This window comes from Elgaria multicarinata, chromosome 1 (genome assembly GCF_023053635.1).
Source record: "Elgaria multicarinata webbii isolate HBS135686 ecotype San Diego chromosome 1, rElgMul1.1.pri, whole genome shotgun sequence".
NCBI classification, from domain to species: Eukaryota; Metazoa; Chordata; class Lepidosauria; order Squamata; family Anguidae; genus Elgaria; species Elgaria multicarinata.
The window spans coordinates 48,371,333-48,393,830 of NC_086171.1; the positions used below are offsets into that span (position 1 = coordinate 48,371,333).

Here is a 22,498-nt window from a genome sequence, read left to right on the forward strand (position 1 = left end):
GCGGGGCTTACTTTCAAGGCCCTTATTCCACAAACTGTCTATATTATTATAGGTAATTAATAATGATAACTCACGACAATAATAATTAATTGTATTTATTGAACACAACTAATACTTGTCATAAATCAGGATTATTAACAACACAACGGTAGTGTAGTTGAAGGAAATTCCTAAAAGCACAGGCAGGGAGATTAAAACTGGGGATTATGGTGAGGTAAATTAAAATTGGGCTTCAGGGAGGAAAGGGAGTTTCCTCTCCACAAGGTGAAATACTAGAATTAAAAGACCCCACATCACACCCCACCATCAATACTATTGGGGAAACCTAGTGGAAGGGAATTGTCCTAGGGAAATATTTCTGTTATGATGAGTCCTTGCACTTCCTACTCAGCATTTCATAGACCTCGGTGATCCCTCCCTCCCTCTTTCCCTAAAACGAGCCTTTGAAGCAAAAGGTTTAGAACTCTTTGTTTCTGCTTTTCTTCTGCCTGACTGTGGTGGTGGTGGTGGGGAGCAGCAGAAACAGGTCAGTGGGTGACTTGCTTCCTCATCCTTCAGCTTTTAGCAACTGTCTCTCTTCATCCCTAGAAAAATGATACCCCTCCTATATCACCCTCGTCTCCTTAAAAAGAATATTTTAAGTGGGCAATGAGAGAGCAGAGATTGAGGAGTGTTTTCATTGTGTATCTCGGTCTAAAAGCAGGCTGAATACCAAGAACTGCCACTGCCTTTTGCTCTTAAAAATCTTTTTTCTTTTTTGCTTCCTTGGGAGGCTGGAGTAAAAACACAGACACAACTTTTTTCTGGATCTTTCAGTGAACGACGATCTTTATAACTTGAGCTAACGTTGCAGCAGTATCCAAGGCGGTCCTTTCCTCACCACTCTTTATCTGGCTTGCATATCTCCAGAGCTCACTGAATAGCGCAGGATTGTTGGTGTTCATATACAACGTGCAAAGGCATCTGCAATCTCTTCAAGTCGTTGCCTGATTTATTTATTTTCAAAAGGTCTTTCTAACCTGGGAGATCACGACGAGGAACTAAGTCCAGAATAGGAGCAGCGAGGGGCTGACTTTGCAAGAGGTCCCTGAAACTGGGGAAGGGGAAAAGGTGCTTCTACGGACAGCCTCCAAAATCGCAGCTTTGGGGGAAGAAAAAGCAGTAAGAAGTATAAAGAGACGACCCAAACGTTGACCCACTGCCTACAAGCGGGAGGTTGCAGGGAGGTCAGAAATCCTCTCCCGCGGCGAGGCGGAATTGTACTGTATTTCAAGGAGGACATTTAACGTGCCAGGTTTTCGTGTAAAAGCATTGCCGCATCACACGAAGGAGTGTAAAGGCATGAGCATATGACTTGTTTGGGAGATTCTTGCCGGCTACTTAATCGATGTACAAACAAATCCTGTAGAAGGGAACAAAAAGATCCCCCCTCCTTGCCCTAAAAACGTAATAAAAGAGCTGACACTCCATGGATCGTCAAATCCCGCCAAAGGTTTTTCTGGGAGATTTGAAGCTGCTTGTAGCCTGTTGAATATGACTGACAAGTGTTTTCTGCGCCAGACAAAATCCGCCTTTTCGCCAGTCTAATTGAACTGGGTTTGGCATCCGACTGTTAAAAGGGCGTTGTTAGGCCCTAAACAGAAACAGATAAAAATTCGAATTCTGACACTTTTAACCTGCTTATCCACATGTAAAAAATAGTAAAATTAAACTTCATTCTCTCTCTTCTCTCACACACTCCCAACATATACACAGCATTTCAGAATTTCGACCCAGAATCCCAATGAACATTAAATATTTTATTTAAATTGATTAACCCATGTACATAATTTGGAAGTAAGTTCGTAAAATGACTGTTATCTAAAAAAATACTATTTGAGAGGTTAGATTACCATCTATAATTTATTCTGGATCAATCACGCTTGATTATTCTGGAATAAATGGGTTGTTGTGTGTTTTGCAGATTTAGACTGCTATCCTCTGACAGTTTTTTCGTAGTAAAGCACAAAGACACATGTAATGTCCTATTGCCAGTTAAATGTGTTTAGGATGTAATAACCAGGGTTGTGTGATCGGTTTTAATTCATTTATTCAGGGCTACAGTCCTATGCACAGTTTCTTGAAAGTAAATCCCACAGAACTCAGTGAGCTCTACTTCTGAGTAAACATGGGAGAACTGTGTTTTAAATAGCCTGTGAATCTGGTTGCCCATTAAGTGCCTGTAATTTCCCCTAATTCGCACATCTCTATTTCCTCATACCATGGTTTGGCTATGTTTACAATGAACACTAAATTAGTTGCAAATAGATTTTAGTTGTCAGAATTTCATCGAGATTATAAAACAGTATGAAAACATATTTTAACAGTAACATAAGCACTCCAGTTAACAGCAGATGAAAAAGAATCACTCCCTAACATTGTAATAATGGAAAATACTCAAATGGGTTGGTGGGAGACTGGTTATGTTTATTTGAGTAAATATCAGAGCAGGAGAAAGGAGTAAGTCCTGATCCCTTTCCAAACTATAACAAATACACTTTAAAAAAGAAACCAAAATGTAACTTTTTATTTCGGTTCATAATGAATTTTTATGCAATGAAATTGACCGGAATAAGTGCTTACTTTTAAAAGTCTTTTCTGGTTGGACCTTAGTGGACTATCTCACGTGTGTGTTTTTTAATTGGTGGGGTTTTTCTTTTGAGGGGTTGCAGTTTATGGGTCTGCTATTGGGAGTAAGCCCCATTGAATTAAATGGGGCTCACTTTTGAAGCCCATTGTATTGTTAGTGAGCAATGAGACAAAGTTAGGATCGTTTGGGCTGAGAAGGCTACAGAGTTCATGTCACAAAGAAGTTAAATCGATGTACTTTGGATTGAAACCCCTACAGGAATTAAAAGTAAATCGGCTTTATTCGTATTCTATGGAACTTCTTTCTGAGTAAAAATGCACAGAGCAGGGTTCCACGTGAGTTGTGGATGCAGTGTTTCTGGAATGATTTGCAAAGGTCGGAAGAAATTGCGGAAGCTCTCTATGGCAGGGCATTGTCTTGTTTTGATCAGTGTCCTATCCCGTTTTCCGGCAAGCAACTGCTGAAAAGAGTTGTTGTGGCTGCTTCTTCTTTTTAAGTGTGTTTGTGATTTTGGCTATCAAACATAAGCCCCTTGCAGGAAAGCATATACTGTTGCATCTGTGGAGAGTGCAGAGCCCTCGCTTTTCCTCTAGGCAGTGCTAGAGGAAATAATAAGCAGGACTGGGGCCAGCTGGCAGGGCAGTGGCAGCAAAGGGATTTTGCACGGAGTCCTTGCAGCTCGTTCTAATTGGAACCCTGGACCTCGGACCGGCAGAGAGGAGCCGAGCTGGCGAACAGCCAGCCCCAATAATCCCCTCCCTTTCCTTCTCAAAGCCCTTTGCGTTGTGCTTGATGAGAGAGGTTGAGGGTGAGCAGGTGAAAGAATGAATTTGTGGGTGTCGCTTACAAAATGAGAGTCAATTGAGAGGCCTGCTTGTGCAGGACTAAGCTGGCTGGCGGGAGGGCTCAGAAGAAGCTGCTCCTCTGAGGGAAGCTCAGCCAGCCAGCAGCCGGGCCTAGTTACGCCGCCAGGCGGGCCTGCAGTCAGGAGGAGTAAAGCGTTGGGCCCCAGGAAAGGAGCCATGAGGGACGCCGAAAGCGCAAGGGGAGATGGGAGGGCGCCTGACGAGAGCCGCGGAGAGGGCTGCAGGCACGCGGGAGAGGGGAGGAGGAAGAGGAAGGGGGGGTGCGAAAGGCGGTAGCCGCCGCCGGGGAGCTGAGGGCTCATTCAGGCAGGAAGTGCAGTTGGAGGGAAGGCACTTAGTTGCAGGCGGCCAGGGCCAGGCAGCAGCAAATGAGTGGGCCGGGCTGCGTGAGGAGAGAGGAAGTGGAGCCGCGGCTCCTTTTCCTTTCGCTGCCCCCATTGTTCGCAGGGAAGCCGTCGCAGCTGCTGCCCTTCTTGGCGCTTTTTGCCGAAGGCTCCTCGCCTTGTCCTGCCGCAACTGCGAGGGGAGCGAGACGAACTTCTGCTTGAACAGCTTTTTGAGTTGGGCTTCCCCAAGCACAGTTGGGGGAAACGGCGCGAGTTTGTAGTTCTCATTCCTCAACAGCTCGCGGGTTTCCAACAAACAACCTGGTAAATAAGTAGAAGGGTCTCTCCCTCTTTCTCTTGGTCTCTTTTCTGTAGTGCTATTCACTGAGGGAAGCTCCGTAAAGCTGTAGCTCACGTGGGCCATCGAAGGCAGGGACCCCACCAGGGAGAGCGCTCGACTAATACAAAGGGAAACATCTGTTTGGTGGTGAATTTTTAGAACAGGACTTTCTAGGGGTGGGGAGCAAGAGGAGAAAGCGGCAGGAAACAACTTGAAAAAGACTAAATGCTGAAATAATTAAATTTAACAAAGAAGGGGTTAAAGGGAGCTGGTTGGGAAAGCGCGGGGTTGAGTTCTAAACTTAAGAAATGTTGTCTGTGTTCACTTCAGATACTCTCAGAAATAAACTTAGTAATTTCTTTACATATATTAAAAGTCTGTTCGGTCTAAAGTGTGTGTTTAAAAGAAATTAAAGACCAAAAACAAAACTGTTGTCCTTTATTTTCTTTTTTTAAAAAAACTTTCACCAAATTACCACGAGTTGATTTTAGATACTTTGAATTACTCGAAGGAAAATAAACACTATACTTAGATTTGGAGCGAGGGGGAATCCTACAAGTGTCTGTAATTCTTTTTTTAAAAGGAGGGAGGGGTGGAGTTACTGGATCGAACTGGTTAGAAGGGAGAACCAAGGTTGATATATATATATATATATATATAGACCTTTTTTGCGTCACACTTTAAACTGCTTTTTGCAGAAAAAATCCTAGAGAAAAGCATTGTTAGATATTGCATAGAGCTTGAGAGAATTTTAAAATACACAATATTTTGAAATCTCTATTCCCGTGTTCTTGGTGGGTGGTGATGGGGAGCATTTTACTGAAGGTCTGAACTGCAGTAAATAAGTCAACTGGGCAGTATTAAAGAACACCATGAAGCAGAAAATATTTGGTAGTTGCCCTGAATGCAGTGTTGAAACACTTTTGTTTTTTCTTGGTAAATTTGGTCTCTTCGGAGCCTTCAGGTAGTAGATGCCAGTATAGATGAATATGAGAAACCATGTCGTCAAAGGGCATGTCAGAGTTTAATATCCACATTTCGAGATATCTACAAATAGCAAAATAAATAAAAAACAAGACGTCTGCTTTCTCCACCCCCTTGATCATCATGGATCTTTATATACCAATCATTAGATTTTTTTAAAAAAAATACTTCTGAGGAAAGTCTTTCAAATGCTCAATTGACTTTTATAAGGGAATATATTTAGTGGGGTTTAAATCTGTATTGTGAAAGGATTTAAAAAAACAAAACAAAAACAAGACTAACATGGCTGGTTTTTCCCTTAACGTTTCTTTCTTGTGTCCAAAACAGTAACATTTCCCCCATCTTCTTGCAAAATGGGTTACTTAAAATAGAAATACCATGTAAAAAGGGAGAGGGGAAAAAAAAAATCACATTCCGTCTCTGAAGTGCCACAGTGAGACTGACAAAAAGTGATCCGAGGCTTGTGCCCTTAATTCGCTCGGAATGTTAAGCTTCCCAAGATACTCCCTGCCTATGCAGTCATGTTAGCTTTTCTCTACTTTAGTAGGCTGTTTTTAATGGTTTAAAATTAGTAAGTGGAAGCAAAAACGGCTATCTATGTCTTTACGTTTGTAAATTTGAGACTAAAATATGCACCCTGTAGTGGGAAACAACACATTCCTGGAAAGATTGTTTTTAATGGCTGCATTTGGTTATTCCTTTCATGGACACAATACAATTAATTAACATATTTTTGGGCGTGTTTTTGAGACTGGGAGATAGTAACTCCCACTTCAGCAGAAAACTCTAAATAAAACAAATAACATTATTTTGCCCAAACTGGATTAATATAATTGATATCTACTACAGACCTCCTTCTGTTTTGCAAATTGCTTTTATCACTCTATAAAGTCATTGTTTTTTCTATGCACTTCTGACTGATGATAAAAGATTTACTAGGACACAAACGATTTAAATAGTTTTAGAGTTGAGATGCTTGATTATGAACTAAACACGTTTTTTAACAAATTAAAAACACTGGAATTAAAAAGAGAAATGGGGTTACTGAGAAAAATGTACATCAGTATAAACTTTTGACTTTGTACATAAAATATATACAGACATCTCAAGTTTGTTTTTGTTTTTTTGCATAAGTGGGAGGAGGGAGAGGGAGGAGGTGAAAGACTCCTTTCATATGTACTTATTGCAGGAGAAAGAAAAACAATTCAAAAAATCCCAAATCTTTATTGAACTTCTGTAGGGGGGGCGGGTAAGGGGAAGGCTGTGCATTGCATTTAATTTAAACTCCAGAGTGTATTTCCTCCCAAAAATTAGTACAGCAATAATATATGGAAATTGTTTTACATGTATGTCGTAATTATTTTTCTATATAACTGAAAGTAACAGAACTATGTTCTAATACTGAACATTTTAAATTAGTTCTTAAAGATAAAGTTTCACCCTCTGTTCCTGAAGAAGTGTTTATTAACACTGCTTTTTAAAAAGAAAATCCTGTGCTACAATTTTAATTTAAGGTTTTTAATGCAAGAAAAACTCTTGTTCTATGTTTACAGTACATCTCAGGCCAGAATTAATAATTAAATACTAGCATTACCGTAACAGAAGCATTACTTGGAAAACAACTATTTCATCCACTGGTGCTTCTAGTTAAATGGCATTTGCCAAAAGCCTCCTGAGGTGATAGTGCAATTTAAAACAATATAATGGATGCTTTAAAAACAACTTCCCAGTTAAATTAGGGCTTTTAAATGGCAGAGTTTAAGGGAGATTCAAACAATGCCATCACAGTTTTAAGCAAGGTTATACTTACATTAATAGGTAGCTTGGAGAGCACACAGCTGACATAACCATGTATATACAAATTGCAAAATGTCTTCATATATTAAAAATGCAGATGAAAGTTGAACTAGATAATTTATATTCGTCTACAAATTTGGAATTGCTCTGAAATATTCTTCATTTATATGTATATGCAGGGTGGGTGGAGGGGGAAAAGAGACAATGCTTTTTGTAGTGTAACTTTTTCTTAGAAATCCTAACCCCACAGTTATTTGAAAGTAAGTTCCATTAAACCAATGAGAAAGTAGATGTATTTAGGACTGAGGTACTGAATACAAAACAGGATCAACATTGGTCCACTCCTCTTTAATAATAGGGACAAAGTACTACCTACCTCATAACTGAGCCTGGTTAAAAATAATTTGTTGAATCCAAGCCAATATAGCAATATCTAAAACATGTTTATGTGCATGAAGCAAAACACAAATGTCACACTTTTCACATTGTGTGAACTGACCATCATACATTCATTTCCTAGTATTAAACAAACCACATCATTTCTTTCTACTAATGCTATTGTCAAGTTCAGTAGACAGCTAAAGAAAGTGTGATGTATTTTAAATAAACACAAAAATGACCATCAATACTTATGTAATTTCTCCTCCAGAACCATGTTAATTTCATTCATATATATATATATATATATATATATATATATATATATATATATATAGCTTCCTTTTTTTCTTTTTTTATATCATAGCTCCTTGTACCCAGGTAAAGAATATCTAAGTTTGGATTCAGACTCAGTTTCAATCTAAACTGAAAAGTTGTTAAGAAAGGACTTCAGGGAAACATCTATTCCCACCCCCACCCCACATCTCTCAAAAACAAACAACCCTTCTATTTCTCCTTATCCCTGCTGGGATGAAAAAGACATGTTGGGAATTTGTTTGTTTTACTTTTATATATTTGCTTCACCTCCACTGTTAGTGCCTTATTAATATTAAGAAGAATGTACCTGATTTAATTGATGTTACATTTGTGACAAAGAGGTGATGAAGTAGTACAGGCTCTCTTATCCAATAAGCACAGGATGTGTTGCTGAATTCATTTTAAGAATAATCAGTATCACAGAGAGCAAATAAATCACAGCTAATTAGATTTTTAATTTGATGCTATCTGCAGTTTTTATCTTAAAATATTAAAATGTAGGTGATCCAAGAAGTTAAAAGTACTGAAAATATTTCTGTAGGTATACTTCACTGAAATATTGAAAAGAATATCTCTCCACCCTGCTCAACATCTTAAGTCTATTTAGTCACTACTATTATCAGTAAAAATAAAAACAAATAAGGCTACAATACCTTACAGGCTCACCTGTGAATTAAAGTAACAGAACATTGGGACATACTTTTAAGTAGACATAAATTGCATTGTGCTGTAATAGTGCACTAATGTGTATGTCTACTCAGACAGAAGTCCTCTGGAGTTAAATGGGGCTTACTCCTAAGTAAGTGTATAGCAGGTTTATCTTAAAATAGTTAACATTCAAAATTATAAAATGGCAGAAAATGTTGCATGTTAAGTTAAAATATGACTTAATTCTTGCATATTTTGTAGCTTAATTTTAAGAAAATCGAAATGCAACTTCACAATCTTTACATTATTTCTATTTCTTATGATTATACTCCTCCATTTGAATTGTTAGAAGAATTTCCCCGTATTTTATCAGGCTTTACAATTACTATATTCATGAAAACACATCCTAACACCCCAGCCCTAAAAATGTAACTTCAAAGTAATTCGCATTAATTTCAGCCTATCTTGCCTCTACAAGTAGCTTAGGAATGGGATGTAAAAGGTTTGCACATTCATATCATATGGATGTTAATGGCTCACTATGTGTAGTACATTGTAGTAAAGCCCTTCTCTTTCTCTTTTGCATTTCAATGGTTCCCTCCAAATGCATTGTTTTACAAAACCACCAAGAGGCTATCTACATTTTGCCATCAGGTTTGCTACAGTGTTATAAAGTAATGATCATAGTCAACTTTGTTTATGTATTTACATTCCTTCAATAGAACTAAACAACATCTATTTAAAATAATACTAACATTTTATTAATAATTAATGCACTACAGTTTGACTTTTGGCCAAAATTAAGTTTTAGATTGAACATTCTGTTAATATACAACAGAGCGAGATTTAATAAATATCATCTGAAATGAATAAAATAATTTTTTCAAAATACATTTCTGATGTACAGATTTAATTTTCAGCAGCTCTTGTAGTAAGACTTTTAGTTGGTATTGCTTTATGTTTGAAAAAGGACATTTTAATTTGATACTAATTGCAAAAATGTAAACAATTTGTGGCATTTTAAAATCTGTATGAAAACTGTTAGTGCTCAGTAGAAATTCTTCCAAATTGTTTTCATATTGGAAGGAAACATAGACTACAATTTGATTGCAATGCACACTTAATCAGAATACCTCTTCAGTTCCTTGACCATTCTTTGTTTTACCTACACTAGAGCTTTGGTATTTCCATATTAATTCTGTCAGTTCCCAGTCTTCAATATCACTGATGTTCACCCTCACTTTCCTACCTCAAATCCCATTTCCATCATTTCTTTGAACATCTATCTGTACTTAATTTCTTTCTCCCACTAGTCTCCAGCAAATAGTCCCTAGTAGAATCAGAATGACTTGTTTAAGAATGCTACCTCAGTCACACTAAGGCAATTCTATAGTGAAGTGGTTGATATCTATTTAGTTCTTCTGTTTTTGTGCTGGTCTCCATTGAAAGGCATATGGTATCCATGAGGAATCTCTCTTAAAAAAAATCAATAAACAGAAAATCAATTAATCCCTAGAATGCCTCAGCACTTTTCTCCATAAACCAACATTTATTTAGGCTACAATCTTATTGTTGCTGTTAACAAAATTACTGGGAATAGTTTTCAGAAATTAAGATACCATTTTCCTGAAATGAGCAAAGAATAACATTGCAATATTCTTCACCCGGATCCACAGCTCAATTAAGGCTGCAATGCTATATACACTTACTTGAGAAAAGGACAGATTTAATACGCTAGCGTTTGCCCCGAGTAAATATGCAGAGGAAAAGACTTATGTTGAAACATTTAGATGTAAATAAATTTAATCCTACTAAAGTCAATGTAAATGTAAAATGACAGTGCAATCCTATGCCTCAGAAGTACTGTTACACTCAAATAGGTATGTGTAGGATTGCAACTTGGATCAGATTAAAAACAAGTACTTCAGTTAATAACACCCCAGCTGTTTTAAGTGCAATCTAATCCTTTAAAATAATTGTATTAAAATCTGATTTTCAGATCATGGCATTGATAAATAATACATAATGTTTCAAATTTCCACATGTTTTTATTTTGAAGGGCTGAAAGGCATGCACTATCTATCATGTATGCATCACTTTCTTCTACAGAATTTTGCTTTCCCCCTGCATGCACAGGCACATATACACACATTTTTAAAATGGGTGATTTTGTAAAGCTTTTCTGTATGATATTTTAAAGTAATACATTTTCTCCAAATGTTAGAGTTAGACTTTTAAGGATATTGCCCTGCTATATGTGGAGGAATATTCAGCAGATTGCAAACACTCAAATGTCACTGTTATGTTAATCAAAGTGTTTAGCTAAGCCTTCTGTAGGAAATGACACTCACCACTCCCCTTTCCCTGTCCCCTGTCCTTCCTCCTCTATCTAGAAAATTTCACTTCAAACTTTCAAGGACAACAAAGCCTGACCCAAGATATCCTGCACACAAATTGCAGGCTCTGATATCTCAAAGTGGCCACAGTCCTGCACATCCCTCTTCCCCTTTACACAACAGCTTTTCACAAACCCCACTTATCTGCAAGAGGTGTTATATGGTTCATTATGTTGCAACTTCTTTAAAAAAAACAACCCTGCAGTCAACCAATATATAAATATATTGGGACAATGCAGATAATTTAATAAAATTGATTAAATAGACTATCAGCCAATAAGACAGCCTTGCAAAATAATCATAACAATTTACTAGCCTATGCACAAAATCAGTGTGCTTGTCATTTAGCATGATAGTGGAAATAAATCAATGGTATTTTGTGATTCTTTCAGTTCACCTTCACAAAAGTAGAAGCCCTGGGGCAAGCAGAGAAGTAGAATTTTGCAAAGCTGTATTTAATCTCCTTTCTGTCTTAACAGTAGCCACAATTAGTTCCTTCTGCTACAGTCCTACCTGCTTACAATGGATAATTGAAAAGCTGGGGATTTTCCTCTATGCTGATAACCTCAACCATCTTGTTTTCACTCTGCTTTTTGAAATATATAAAAGCAAATAATCAACCATTGATCAAAATCTGGAAAATATGCCCTTTCAAATTAATCTAGATACATTTGAGAAGTGTATGCTTGTGTTTGTTAAGGACTGACATGGCCTTTTTGGTTTCCCTGTTGTCTATTCTGCTCAATTCCAGTTTAAGAACTGCCACACAGATAGATCTATGCATGTGCGGTACTCAATGATATGGTGAGGCCAGGATTAAGGTAATGAGCATAAATATATTTATTTAACTAGGATTTGCCCACAATGGTTTCTAGGTTTGGGAATAAGAATGCCTTAGTCAAACTTCAGGAAGTAAAACCTGACAGTAAAAGTGGAAATGTATCAGTTCTGCAGATGCAGCCGAAGTGAAGTAAGAGGACTGTACAAATGTGGAAAGGGTAAAATACATCGCTCTGGAATTGCTTATTTTTTTATAGCGATGCTTCCTTAGTCTGAGTAAGTCATGTGTGTGACACACACAATTTACCCTGAATAAGGAAGTGTTGTTATAAAAAATAAGCTTATACCACAATAAAATAGTCTTTAAGATGCCACAAGGTTCTTCAATAATAATAATAATGATGATGTGAGAATGGAAATGTTCTGATTTTAAAAAATAGATTTGAGAGTATTTTGGCATAAGATAATCTGCAATCATAAATGGAGCATGGCTCACCTAACATCAGCCTTCCTTGGATGGAACTGCCATCCATACCATTAATTCCCATTAAAGGTATTTCAGATCATGGTAGGAAAGAAATACCATCATACTGGTAAAGAACTGGACACTGAGCACAACTAAACCTTCTTTGTATATAGAAAATAGTCTTGTTTCTTAAGTGGGGCCCAGTATTGGGCAAAAGGAGGGACAAAAATAAATATAATATAATAATAATATAATAAGTGTGTGTGTGTGTCTGTGCGCCCAAACCCCACAAAACTGCTGATCGCATTTCTAGAGCCAAGGGGTCTAGGTAAATGCAACTGCCGTGTTCTCTCAGGTTTTAACTCTGCCCAGCTGCCTCAACTGCGGGGGCTGGGAAACACACGAAGCCAATGTGGTGCGTGTGACTGAACAAGGGGCGGGAGTGTATCAATTCCCGTCCCTCAAGCGTCATAACCGCCTGAGGCAAATAAAACGAACACACACGCGCGCGCACACACAGCAATCTCTCGGGAGCCCAATATTGTGCCATCTTTGCAAGACAAGTGAAATATAATTAATAATAATAATAATAATAATAATAATAATAATAATAATAATAATAATAATAATAATAATAATAATAATAATAGAACGGTGCTTGTCCGGGCCTAGTCGGGTTCTCACGCCACACACGCAGCCTGTGTCCCTAAGGCAGTGAGACTCCATCTCTGTCTCGCGCGCACGTTCTGAACCGGCACACAGAGAGAGAGAGAGAGAGAGAGAGAGAGAGACGAGGCGCGAGTGGGTATCGCGCGACACCGAGCTTCGCGGCGGCTCGCGTCCCACTGTCTGCCCATGAGCCACCGCGTGGAGGGGGAGGAGGAGGAGGTGGAGAAAACGACGACGACGAAAGAGAAGGCCGCTGCTGCCGCGTCGTGGGGCCTTCTCTGAGGAAGGGCTGCAGTGCGCCTGCGTGCAGCAGGCCCTGCTCTGTTGCTTTGCCGTGTGGCCCGCAGGACTGTTGCCGCGGTGGCGGCAAATACTCGCGAGGAACGCCGTTTCGTTCGTTTGGGCTTAAGGACCGACGAGGAGCTGCCCGTCCGAGCCACCACTCAGGAAGGACTTGGAGAAGACACCCCCTCCTTCTCCTCATTGCTCCGTTGTCGTCGCCACTACAACCACCACTACTACCACTACCACCAGCGGCCATGGGTCCCACGTCCCTACTATGGAGACGGTACTGGCGGCGGCGGTGGCTGAGCGACTGAAGGCGGAGTGCGGTGCGGGAAAGGCTGAGGAGGAGGAGAAGGCGGCTGCGGCGGGGTCTGTCTCTCTGGTGGTGTCGTGCTGACGGTGTTTTTAACCCTTAGATGGTCTCTAGCGAGCCGTTGTTGCTGCCTGTGTCACTGGAGGGAGAGTTCTCCAATAGCATGAAGGAGATGATCGGCGGCTGCTGCGTGTGCTCCGACGAGAGGGGCTGGGCCGAGAATCCGCTGGTTTACTGCGACGGGCATGGCTGCAATGTCGCAGTGCATCAAGGTGAGTGAGAGGGCCCCGCTCCGGTCGAACCCGCTCAGCCGTAGTACCTCCAGGGAGAGCTCGCTCGGCTCGGCGGGCTGCTCCCTGCGGCCTCTTTTCTTTCGCTCCTTACCCACCCCCTCCATCCGCGTGTGCCTTCACGTATCCCCCCCCTTCCCGGTCACAAGCCATCACTTCCCAGCTTCATCTTGGCCTTTCGAGATATCCCCTCAGGTAGCCTTTTCTTTCCCCTCCCCCGCTACTATCGGCCTATTTCTGTATATTCATGGCCAGCACAGTCGGAAGGTTGCCAGTTTCTGCAAATGGAGACCCGTGTGCCCTTTGGCCGTCTTCTCCAAAGGTGATGAAGACGGCAGTGCACTTTGGGGGCGGCAATGGCAAAAAGGTCCGCTTTCCCTCTGTTCTTGCTATGTGTGAAGGGATAAGTGGCGTGTGTCGCCCCTTCTCGTTACTTCCTCATCCTGGATGCGTGCCTGCCCATTCTCCGCTCTTAGTAACGAAAGTGGGTAGGAAAGGATAGGTGCGGAGTATTAGCAAAACATTTCGTCGCCGAGCTTAAGAATCCGGGCGACGTGTGTGCGCTACTTTTGGTTCCTGCCTTTCAGCCTGCTCAGTCTGAATCTCTTTACACTTTTGCACGATTACAGTAGTCTTGTACTGTACTGTACAGTAGTCTTGTACTGCCCTTCCCCCACGCAGAGTTCTTTTTCCTAAACCTAGACAAGAAGCTTGGAAACGTGTTTGTCTAAGAGAGAGAGTTAGCTGTCATGTGACTTGCCTCTTTCCCTCTCTCCCGACTGCCTCTTTGCCAGAGCGTCATTTAGTTGGAGGGTGTCCGCTGGGTGAGGAGACTTCCTGTTTGTGGTGTGGTGGTGGAGGAGGGGAGGAAAGGGGCACTGTAAAATTGCTTGGCCTTTGATGGTAGATTTGTTTGGATTAGTGGAGGGAGAGCAGTTGGCTGGTGCCCAGCTGAGTGGCTGTATTGCTGTTTTGTTTTCTATAATGAGCACAGTGTGTATCTGCTTGTTTTGGTGTCCTGCTTGAGTTTCCTTCAGTTCTGGAATAAGTTGCTGTTCCTATTGTGATTCAGAGTATGTGAGTACATGTATAACAACAACAACAACAACTTACCTGCCTCTCCCTTGGGATGTATGATAGTACAAAAACTCCAGGGAATTCAGTTTAAAACCAAACCAAACAACCCACTGGTCATAGTCAGCCCTGGATGTTGTAATGAACTGTCATTACACTGTCATCTGAATTTTGGGGTCTTTTTCATAAAAATAATTTCAGTAATGTTTTTCCAAGGGTGTGTCTATTCATATTACTTGTGGAACTAGTCTTTCTGTCCCTTGTTAGGCAAAATTTGTGCAATTGCCATTGTGCAGCTCTGCAGTTACTGCAACATGCTGAACAGGAGTGGGAATAGGGCACATTCAACAGTAAAAGGCTCTGATAGTGAAGAGGAGGAATAGCTCATTGCCAAAATGATGGGCAATGTGAGACTGTAGCCCCCACCAATTTCATAAAAGCCTATGCATTTTTAAAAATATGAAATCAATAAGCAGAATGCAAATCATGATCTGTCACAAAATGTTGTGTAGATAAGCCCCTTCCTTTTCCTGAATGGATATTGGATTGTGCAAAGAAGACTTTGTTTAGGTACACCTAAAATGTCTCGTTGGTAGATTTCTCAGTATTTATTTATTTATTTATTACATTTCTATACCGCCCAATAGCCGAAGCTCTCTGGGCGGTTCACAAAAGTTAAAAGCATAATAAAACAACCAACATGTCAAAAGCACAATTACAAAATACAGTATAAAAAGCACAACCAGTATAAAACCTATTAAGTAAATTGAAAGTGGTTAACTATATTTATTGTAAGTCTCAATGTTTGATGCAAGTGAGAGACTGTAGCATCTGTGCTTTTATTTAATTTTCCACACATTCATCTACTCCAACTCATTTTCCTGTTGAGTTGGTGGTGATAAAATTGGAGCTTGCAAGATCTTTGGGACATAGTCTGAGCATGAGAACTAGGAAATAATTCCAAGTAAAATGGGGAAAATATGAGGCATGCCGGAGGGTAAAGGTACTCAACTGGTTAATGTATTTGTGATGTGCCTTTAACCACAAATACATATTTGATACTGAAAGTATCAAAGAACCCAAATTTATCCTACACATGTTTTTTTCACAGTAAGTCCCGTTGAGTTCAGTGAGATTTACTCCGAAGTAAGTGAACATGTGGTTGCATCCTTAGGAAAATAATTGCAGGCATCTGGTTATGTTCTAAATTTATATACTTCAGTATTGGCCTCCAAATTCCCAATAAGGTTCTAGATCTCCCTATGTAAATTAAATATATTTTGTGGGCAAAATTAAATACTATTTCCCTTACATGTCTCTATAAAGCTTTATATATGCATGCATGCATGTGCTCCCTCCCTCGAACTCCTATTAGAGATTCCCTGTGTACCAAGTATCCTGTTTGGAGGAGCTAGAGATTAACCGAGAAAGATCAGCTTAAGAGCCCCCCTCTTCCAATAGTAGTTGTTATTGTTTCCTCAAGGGACTCCAGTGGAGGGAACAGTGACAGCTATGGGGAGCAGCTGTCATTCTTTCAGTGCTCCAGTCTTCCATGACAGCACTCTGTGTAAAGGAATTTCAAGTGATAGAAGACTCTTGTAGATCTGCAGTACTGTTGTGGGATGACCCCTTAAGAAGACAGGAACCCAGAACAATCTTCACATGAACTTACCTGTGTACACAGAGGATGTAGACAGTACAGAAATAAGTCTCCTACTGTGGAATAATTCCCCCAAAATGTGTTCAGGTGAATGCAGTCCAAGACACTGAGGCTAAGCACAGCATCTAATGATGTTATAGCACTGCTGAGCATAAAGAGTAGGGCATGCATTTTTCCTTGTAGGTAAGGAAAGGAGAGGGATGGCCAAAATAGAATATAATTGGTTTTTGTAAATCAAGTTAACTTATGGGTTTGCAAAGTATCTGTATTTTTCTTAGACACTACATTACTAACTTTCATTCTTATTTCTGTAGTGCTAACTTGGTTAGAGGTATCTTGAGCTACAGGGTTCCTATTGAGTGATTGTAAACTGACAGCACCTTTTAGGGCATGTTTCCCATGATGTTTCTAAAATAAGTTTGGCTAATTGTTTGGCTAGAGTAATGTTAGAATGTCTTTAAGAAAAGGTTCCTATTGCATCCAAGAGTTTTATGAGTTCAAGTGCATAGCCCAACTGTAAGAAAATACCCTAGGCTGCAATCCTATATGTGCTTATGTGGGGGTCCCATGGAAATTGGTGGGCCATATGTCTGAGTAGATAGTTATGTAATGGCTATACATAAGGGATCTAACCTCATAAATTAAGTGGTCCCTCCTCAAATGCATTTTTTTTTGTCCAAGCTGATGAACAGAAATGATCGTGGTTGGTTAGGGTAGCAAATTAGTGACTTTGTCTATACTACAGAGTGTATCAATCTTATGCATAGTCATCTGGGAGTAAGTTGAATTGAATTCAGTATGACTTAACTGCCAAGTAAATATGTTTAGGATTGAGCTCTGTGCTGTGTAACTCACGCTAACCAAGGTTTTAGGGCTGATATGTTGCTTTCATGTTGGCTGCTAAATTAGACTTCTATATGATCCATGCTTAAAGCTTAAATGGTTTGTTACACTCGTGCTGTCTGTATTTATGTCCAGCTTTTTTAGCTTTAAGATGGTTGAATTCTGGACCATAAACCCCTGGGCCAGTTGCTCTGTATACATAATTGTCTCCACTATACTAATTCCTAAACTCAGTCATGCTTGTGACACATATATTTCAGAGAGACTTTCACACATAGAGCATTTCAATCTATATCATATAAGATCAAAACCCTTGAGTCATTAGCAAGTCTAAAAGGTATAAGCAGCATTGGCAAATGTTGATCTAAGGCATTGTCTGCATGTATAAGTGCTTGTTTTGAGCTCCAGGTTAAATACCTAATGTAGATAATGCTTCCTAAAATTTCATTGATCAGTGGTTTTCAACTTGTCCAGACCTGAGACTCACTTTGGACTCCCAACCTGCAACATGGAATCCACTTTCACAATTCCCCAACATGGCAGCAACAGCTTTGCCACAACCCATCTAGACTGACCTTGCAAAATACCTTTTGGGTTGTGATCCACCAGTTGAAGACCACTGTGATAGATCATGATGAGATCATGCAAGTGTGTAAAGTTAGGCCTTTGCTAGATGAGGGGTTAGCCCGGTGTGAGGCCCGGGCTTGTCCCTATGCATCCAGATGATGCACAGGGGATCCCGGGCTCAGGCAGGGGTCAAACCTCCCTGGCCCCAGGGTAACCGGCACCGCTTGTGGCCTGGTATTTCTTGCAGTCTCGGGCTGAGCCCGAGACCGTGGGCATGTAGCCCATTCTGTTGCTTTTCCTGGTTACAGCATTTACTCATGAGTAGCTGGGAAAAGCGATGGATGGTGCGCAGCACTCCGTAGGAGTGCTGCGGCCATCAGGGCAGGGTGGGGAGATGGGGGGGAATCGGAGCCAGGGGGGGATGGGGGGGAATTGGAGATTGTGGGCGGGGGGAATGGAGCCAGGAGGAGATGGGGGGGAAATGGAGCCATGGGGAGAGGGGGGATATCGTAGGCAGGGGGGGAACGAGGAACACTTTTTTTAAAAAAAACCCACCCTTTCTTTAATCGTTGGTGCGCTCCTGCACACATGGCCCTTTAAAACTAAAAAAAAAGTGGTGGATGCGACGGGTCCTTCCTGCAGCCCGTCGTGTCTTACGTGTAGACAGGGGCGATGGCCCATGCTACTTGTAGCATGGGCTCGCCCCTCCTGCACGGATTCCAAGGTAGGTCTAGCAAAGCCCTTACATGCCTGAATGGGCAGGCATGATAAAGACTGTAAAAAGGTTCAGTTTACCTCAGCTCTGGAGAAGTATATGTGTGAAAATACCTGCTTTTCCCGCCTTTGTCCCCTGTTGTCCCATCATTCTATTCTTTGGAATCAAATTTTATTAAGGCAACCCAGCATGGGTTTTAGCCAGATACAAGAGTCATGATATAAAAACATTATATTACATTACAGCATTGTATTAAACATCAAATATTAAACTTTTACATATAAAACATCATATATAGTGCTGGAAAATTCTTTGGAATCAGAAATAGCACTTTGTGGCTAGCATAGCTGCATCTCTTTCTTTTTAAGAGGATAAGAAGCTGTCCTGTGGCATGCTTCCCAATGTGGGATGAGGAGAATTACTCTTCTGTCCCCAAGACTGCATGGCAGTGAGATCAAAGTGTTGTGGTAGGTGGTAAAGACTTGAGCAATTAATTGGAAGGTTGTTTAGGGATGTATGTTTTGTTGGGTTTACACCTGATAATAAAGTTGTTGCATATTCAGCCTGAGCTCTAACTCTATAAAGTTCCCAAACAGGAGCTTTTGAAGAGTAATGGAATGGGACCCATCAAGAGTAGACAACAGGGTTTAGTAGGATCACAAAGTCTGGAAAATAGGTCAAGGCAAAAAGCATAAATTGAATCACAGTTGAGGAGGCAGGAAGACAGTCCAATCAGTTATCAGAGTAAAAGAAGAACCAAAGTCAGGACTGGGAGTAGTCAAGGTCACAACTGGTAGTCTATTCAGAGGAGCTGGAACTGTGGAATGTGTAAAAGCCATAGCTGGAGGCAGACCACAAAGGGATAGCAGGTTGAGAAGCATGTGCAGGAGAATGTTGAGAAAGCAAGGTCAGGTGAATTACTGTTAAGGAAAAGAGCCGGGTCTGACTTTGGAGTCTTAATCTCCAGAAAAAATGTCAAATTAGGGAAGAGTCAGGGACAGGACTTTTGAGGCAAGCTTATAAAGTAGAACAAGCCCTCTGCTGATGGAGGCCTTCAAGCTTCAGTGACCCAATGACCCTGTTCAGACAAGACGCTAAGCCACGGTGTTTAAGCATTTTGAGCTAAACGTTATGGCTTAGTGTGTTTTGTGAACCATTCCTAAAAATGGTGGCTACATAGCCAAGGTTTAAACATGCTCATTAACTATTTGCTGCAAAAGAGTTAGTGGCCTAACTATGGCTTAGCGTGTTGTCTGAACAGGCCCATTATGTTAAACTAGAGTCAAGGCTTTAGGTTCAAGTCTGCACTCCTAGTATGTCGTGTTCCTCTCCTGTAGTAATGATGAACATATGCTCTGATGTACTTTTCATAGAAAACAAGAGAACTATTTAGAATCAGACAGACTTTTGAGGGCAAAAATGACTCATGCTTCTGGCAAGAGTGCTTCATAGTAACAACTACATGTTGTTGTTACAATTGGTAGTCTGCTATGAAAAGCTGTTTTATACCATGTTTTTCCCCTACACAAGCCATATACAACTTGTGCAATTAAAATCAAGGGTGGTTCTCCCATTGTTTTCAATAGGATGTGGATTGCACCCAAACATATTTAGTGTCAGTTCTGAACACACTTGTGAACACAAAAGGCACTTATAGCCACTAGTAAAATGATCTTTAATGTATTTACTTGACCGACTCTCAATCTCAATATAATATACATAAATAAATCACACCATAGGTTATATAGCTATTAGCCTGAGCTGGTTGTATGCCAGAACTTTTGTATATAGTATATGTTCTTAATATATTTATTTGGTTCTTCTCTCCCAAAATAGCATGCTATGGAATTGTACAAGTACCCACTGGACCTTGGTTTTGCAGAAAATGTGAATCTCAGGAAAGAGCAGCTAGAGTGGTAAGTTTGAATTATTGTGTAATAATTATATGCATGCTTGTTATAATGTTCTAGTGCAAAGTAGTATTGCTCAAATTGTATTACCTTTGGCAGGGGGCAAAATTTTTTCATTCACCACTTAACAGTGGGTGTAAACCAGCTAGAGGTCTGTAGGAACCCAATTTTCCTTTCTTTGCCTGGATTTTTCAATTCTTCTAGTTTCAGCTTGGAAGTGCAGAGAGATCAGGTGACCCTACTGCATGCTCCATAGCTGTGTCCTCCACCCCTGTGCTGGACAGCGGGAAAGGATGACTGAGGAGCTTGTGGGTGGGTGTGCCAGCCTCCAGTTTGACTCTCTGGCTTAGGGTGAGAGAGATGCTAGACACCAAAGCACTCTCTCACCAGTTTGAAACACGGGAAGCTGCTATCATAGTGCTTTTTGGTTTTGGGAATATACACGGGAAACCTGAGAGAAGCAAATCTGGTTGACTCTGCATAATGCTCGAAACTTTCTGGCTTCAATATGTGGACTGTTCTGGAATATTGATTCTAACTCCAGAGAATTCCAACTCCAGACTTTGCAAGGACTCATAATAGGTTTGGATAGTGCTTTATTGGAAATGCTGTAAAATATGTTTATTTGGAGTTGAGTACTGAAATTAGGCATGAGATACTGAGAGGTTAAGAGATCAAATGGGAGGCTTGCCTTAAAAAAAAGCAAAAGGCAACTTAGGCATATGGCAAATTAGTGCCTGAGACTTTCTTCAAAAATATAGTATTGAATTATCATTACTTGGAGGCAATTAATTAAATATTCACTAATTGTTTGCATTTGTATGTCATGCTAAACCTTGGCTTAGTACAATGCATGAGCAGAAACAAGTCTCAGCAAGCCTTGGGCTCATGCACTTCCTTCTGTGCAACTGGGGAGGAAGAATTCAGAAGCTTTCCCTTTAGCGTCCCCCTAATTGTAGTTTGTGTCATCTAGAGTAACAAACTGTGATTACCTATTATTATTATTGCTCAATAGCTGAAACTATTAAAACAAGCCAACATTCAAATGGTGGTTTCTGATGCTCGCACCTTTAAAATAACCATAGTTAATGTTAACCACAGTTCCCAGTTTGGATGATATGGGGAGCTGCAATTAATTAAAAGCAGAAGGAAAAGCTTCTGAACTCTTTCTCTTCAGCTGCATGGGGGGAGGAGGGGAGAAGTGCCTGAGCCCAAGGCTCACTGCATCTCATTCTTGCTCATGCATGCATAGTTTAGTGTGATGTGTGAACGTGGTTATTAAGTCATTGCTACAGGATTTACCTTTCATCTTCCAGATTTAGACCTACTTTGCTGTTGAACTCAAAGGTAGAGCTTTCCCCCTGTGACCTCCTTTCATGCTACCATATGGCAGAGTTTGGAGGGTGTGTAAATAGTGTTTTCCCTTTTGGCACTGTCATAGTCTTGCATAGCTTTATGAGAACACTTAGTCTTTGACAGGCAATGTATCAAAATATGTTGGCCAGGTTTACTTAACAGATTGGTTTAATAAAGATGGGAGAGTACTTAATGGACTACCCTTGTTATCAGCTGTCTTCTTCTAGGTGCAGTGGTCTTTTCATGGGTTTTGGAGCAAGTACATTGGGTCATGAGAGTTTAATTCTATTGGAGGTGGTAGCTGTATTTGATGAGTTATGTGTTTTCACAGATGTTTTAGTATTTTTGTGGCTCCCTGTACTACTTGGCCTTGTACTGGCGTTAGGATTTTGTATGTCTGGGTAGAAATTCAACCCATTTTGGTTTTGGCACATTATTCTCTAGTGAGTCAGTTAGAGATTGTTGAAACAGTGGCAGTTATTCTTCTTTTAGAATATTTGTTCTTGCTCCTCTTTAGTCCTACCCGTTGCAATTTTAGGGCTCTCCCTCTCCCCTCCCCATAAAACATCTGTGTGAATTCCAGTGGGCTCCTTATCCATGAAACAGCTTATACCAACAATGTGGCTAGATAGTGACATCTATAGTCTCAGAACTTGTCATATGTAAACTGTTTTCTTCCACATCTACAACTTTCTTGAACACATCTCTTAAACCAGACAAGTACTTTTAGGAGAGAAAAAACTATTCTAGGGGGAAATGTTGCAAAGTGTAAAGAAAAGCCATTAGGAAGGTAGCAAGCTTATTTCTGATTCTCCTCTTTGTTTTGATGGGCTGTTTTATTCCTTGGGTTTCTCTAAGATTCCTTAAACCTTACTCTAGGCACATGTG

General features: G+C 40.4%; 1 protein-coding gene across 4 annotated transcripts in view; it reads left to right on the forward strand.

Moving 5' to 3' along the window:
* The first annotated feature begins 12,825 nt into the window (after positions 1-12,825).
* The window catches only part of MLLT10 (MLLT10 histone lysine methyltransferase DOT1L cofactor), a 133,150-nt gene continuing 123,477 nt past the window's right edge, over positions 12,826-22,498 (forward strand). Inside the window, exons 1-3 of one of the 4 annotated variants that reach the window (XM_063127683.1) lie at positions 12,826-13,208; positions 13,299-13,467; positions 20,181-20,260. In XM_063127683.1, coding sequence (XP_062983753.1) covers positions 13,299-13,467; positions 20,181-20,260 — 249 coding nt within the window. In that variant the 5' untranslated portion in view covers positions 12,826-13,208. Of the gene's footprint in view, positions 13,209-13,298; positions 13,468-20,180; positions 20,261-22,498 lie in introns of those variants that run through there. The other 3 variants (XM_063127677.1, XM_063127689.1, XM_063127696.1) reach the window with 3 other exon arrangements.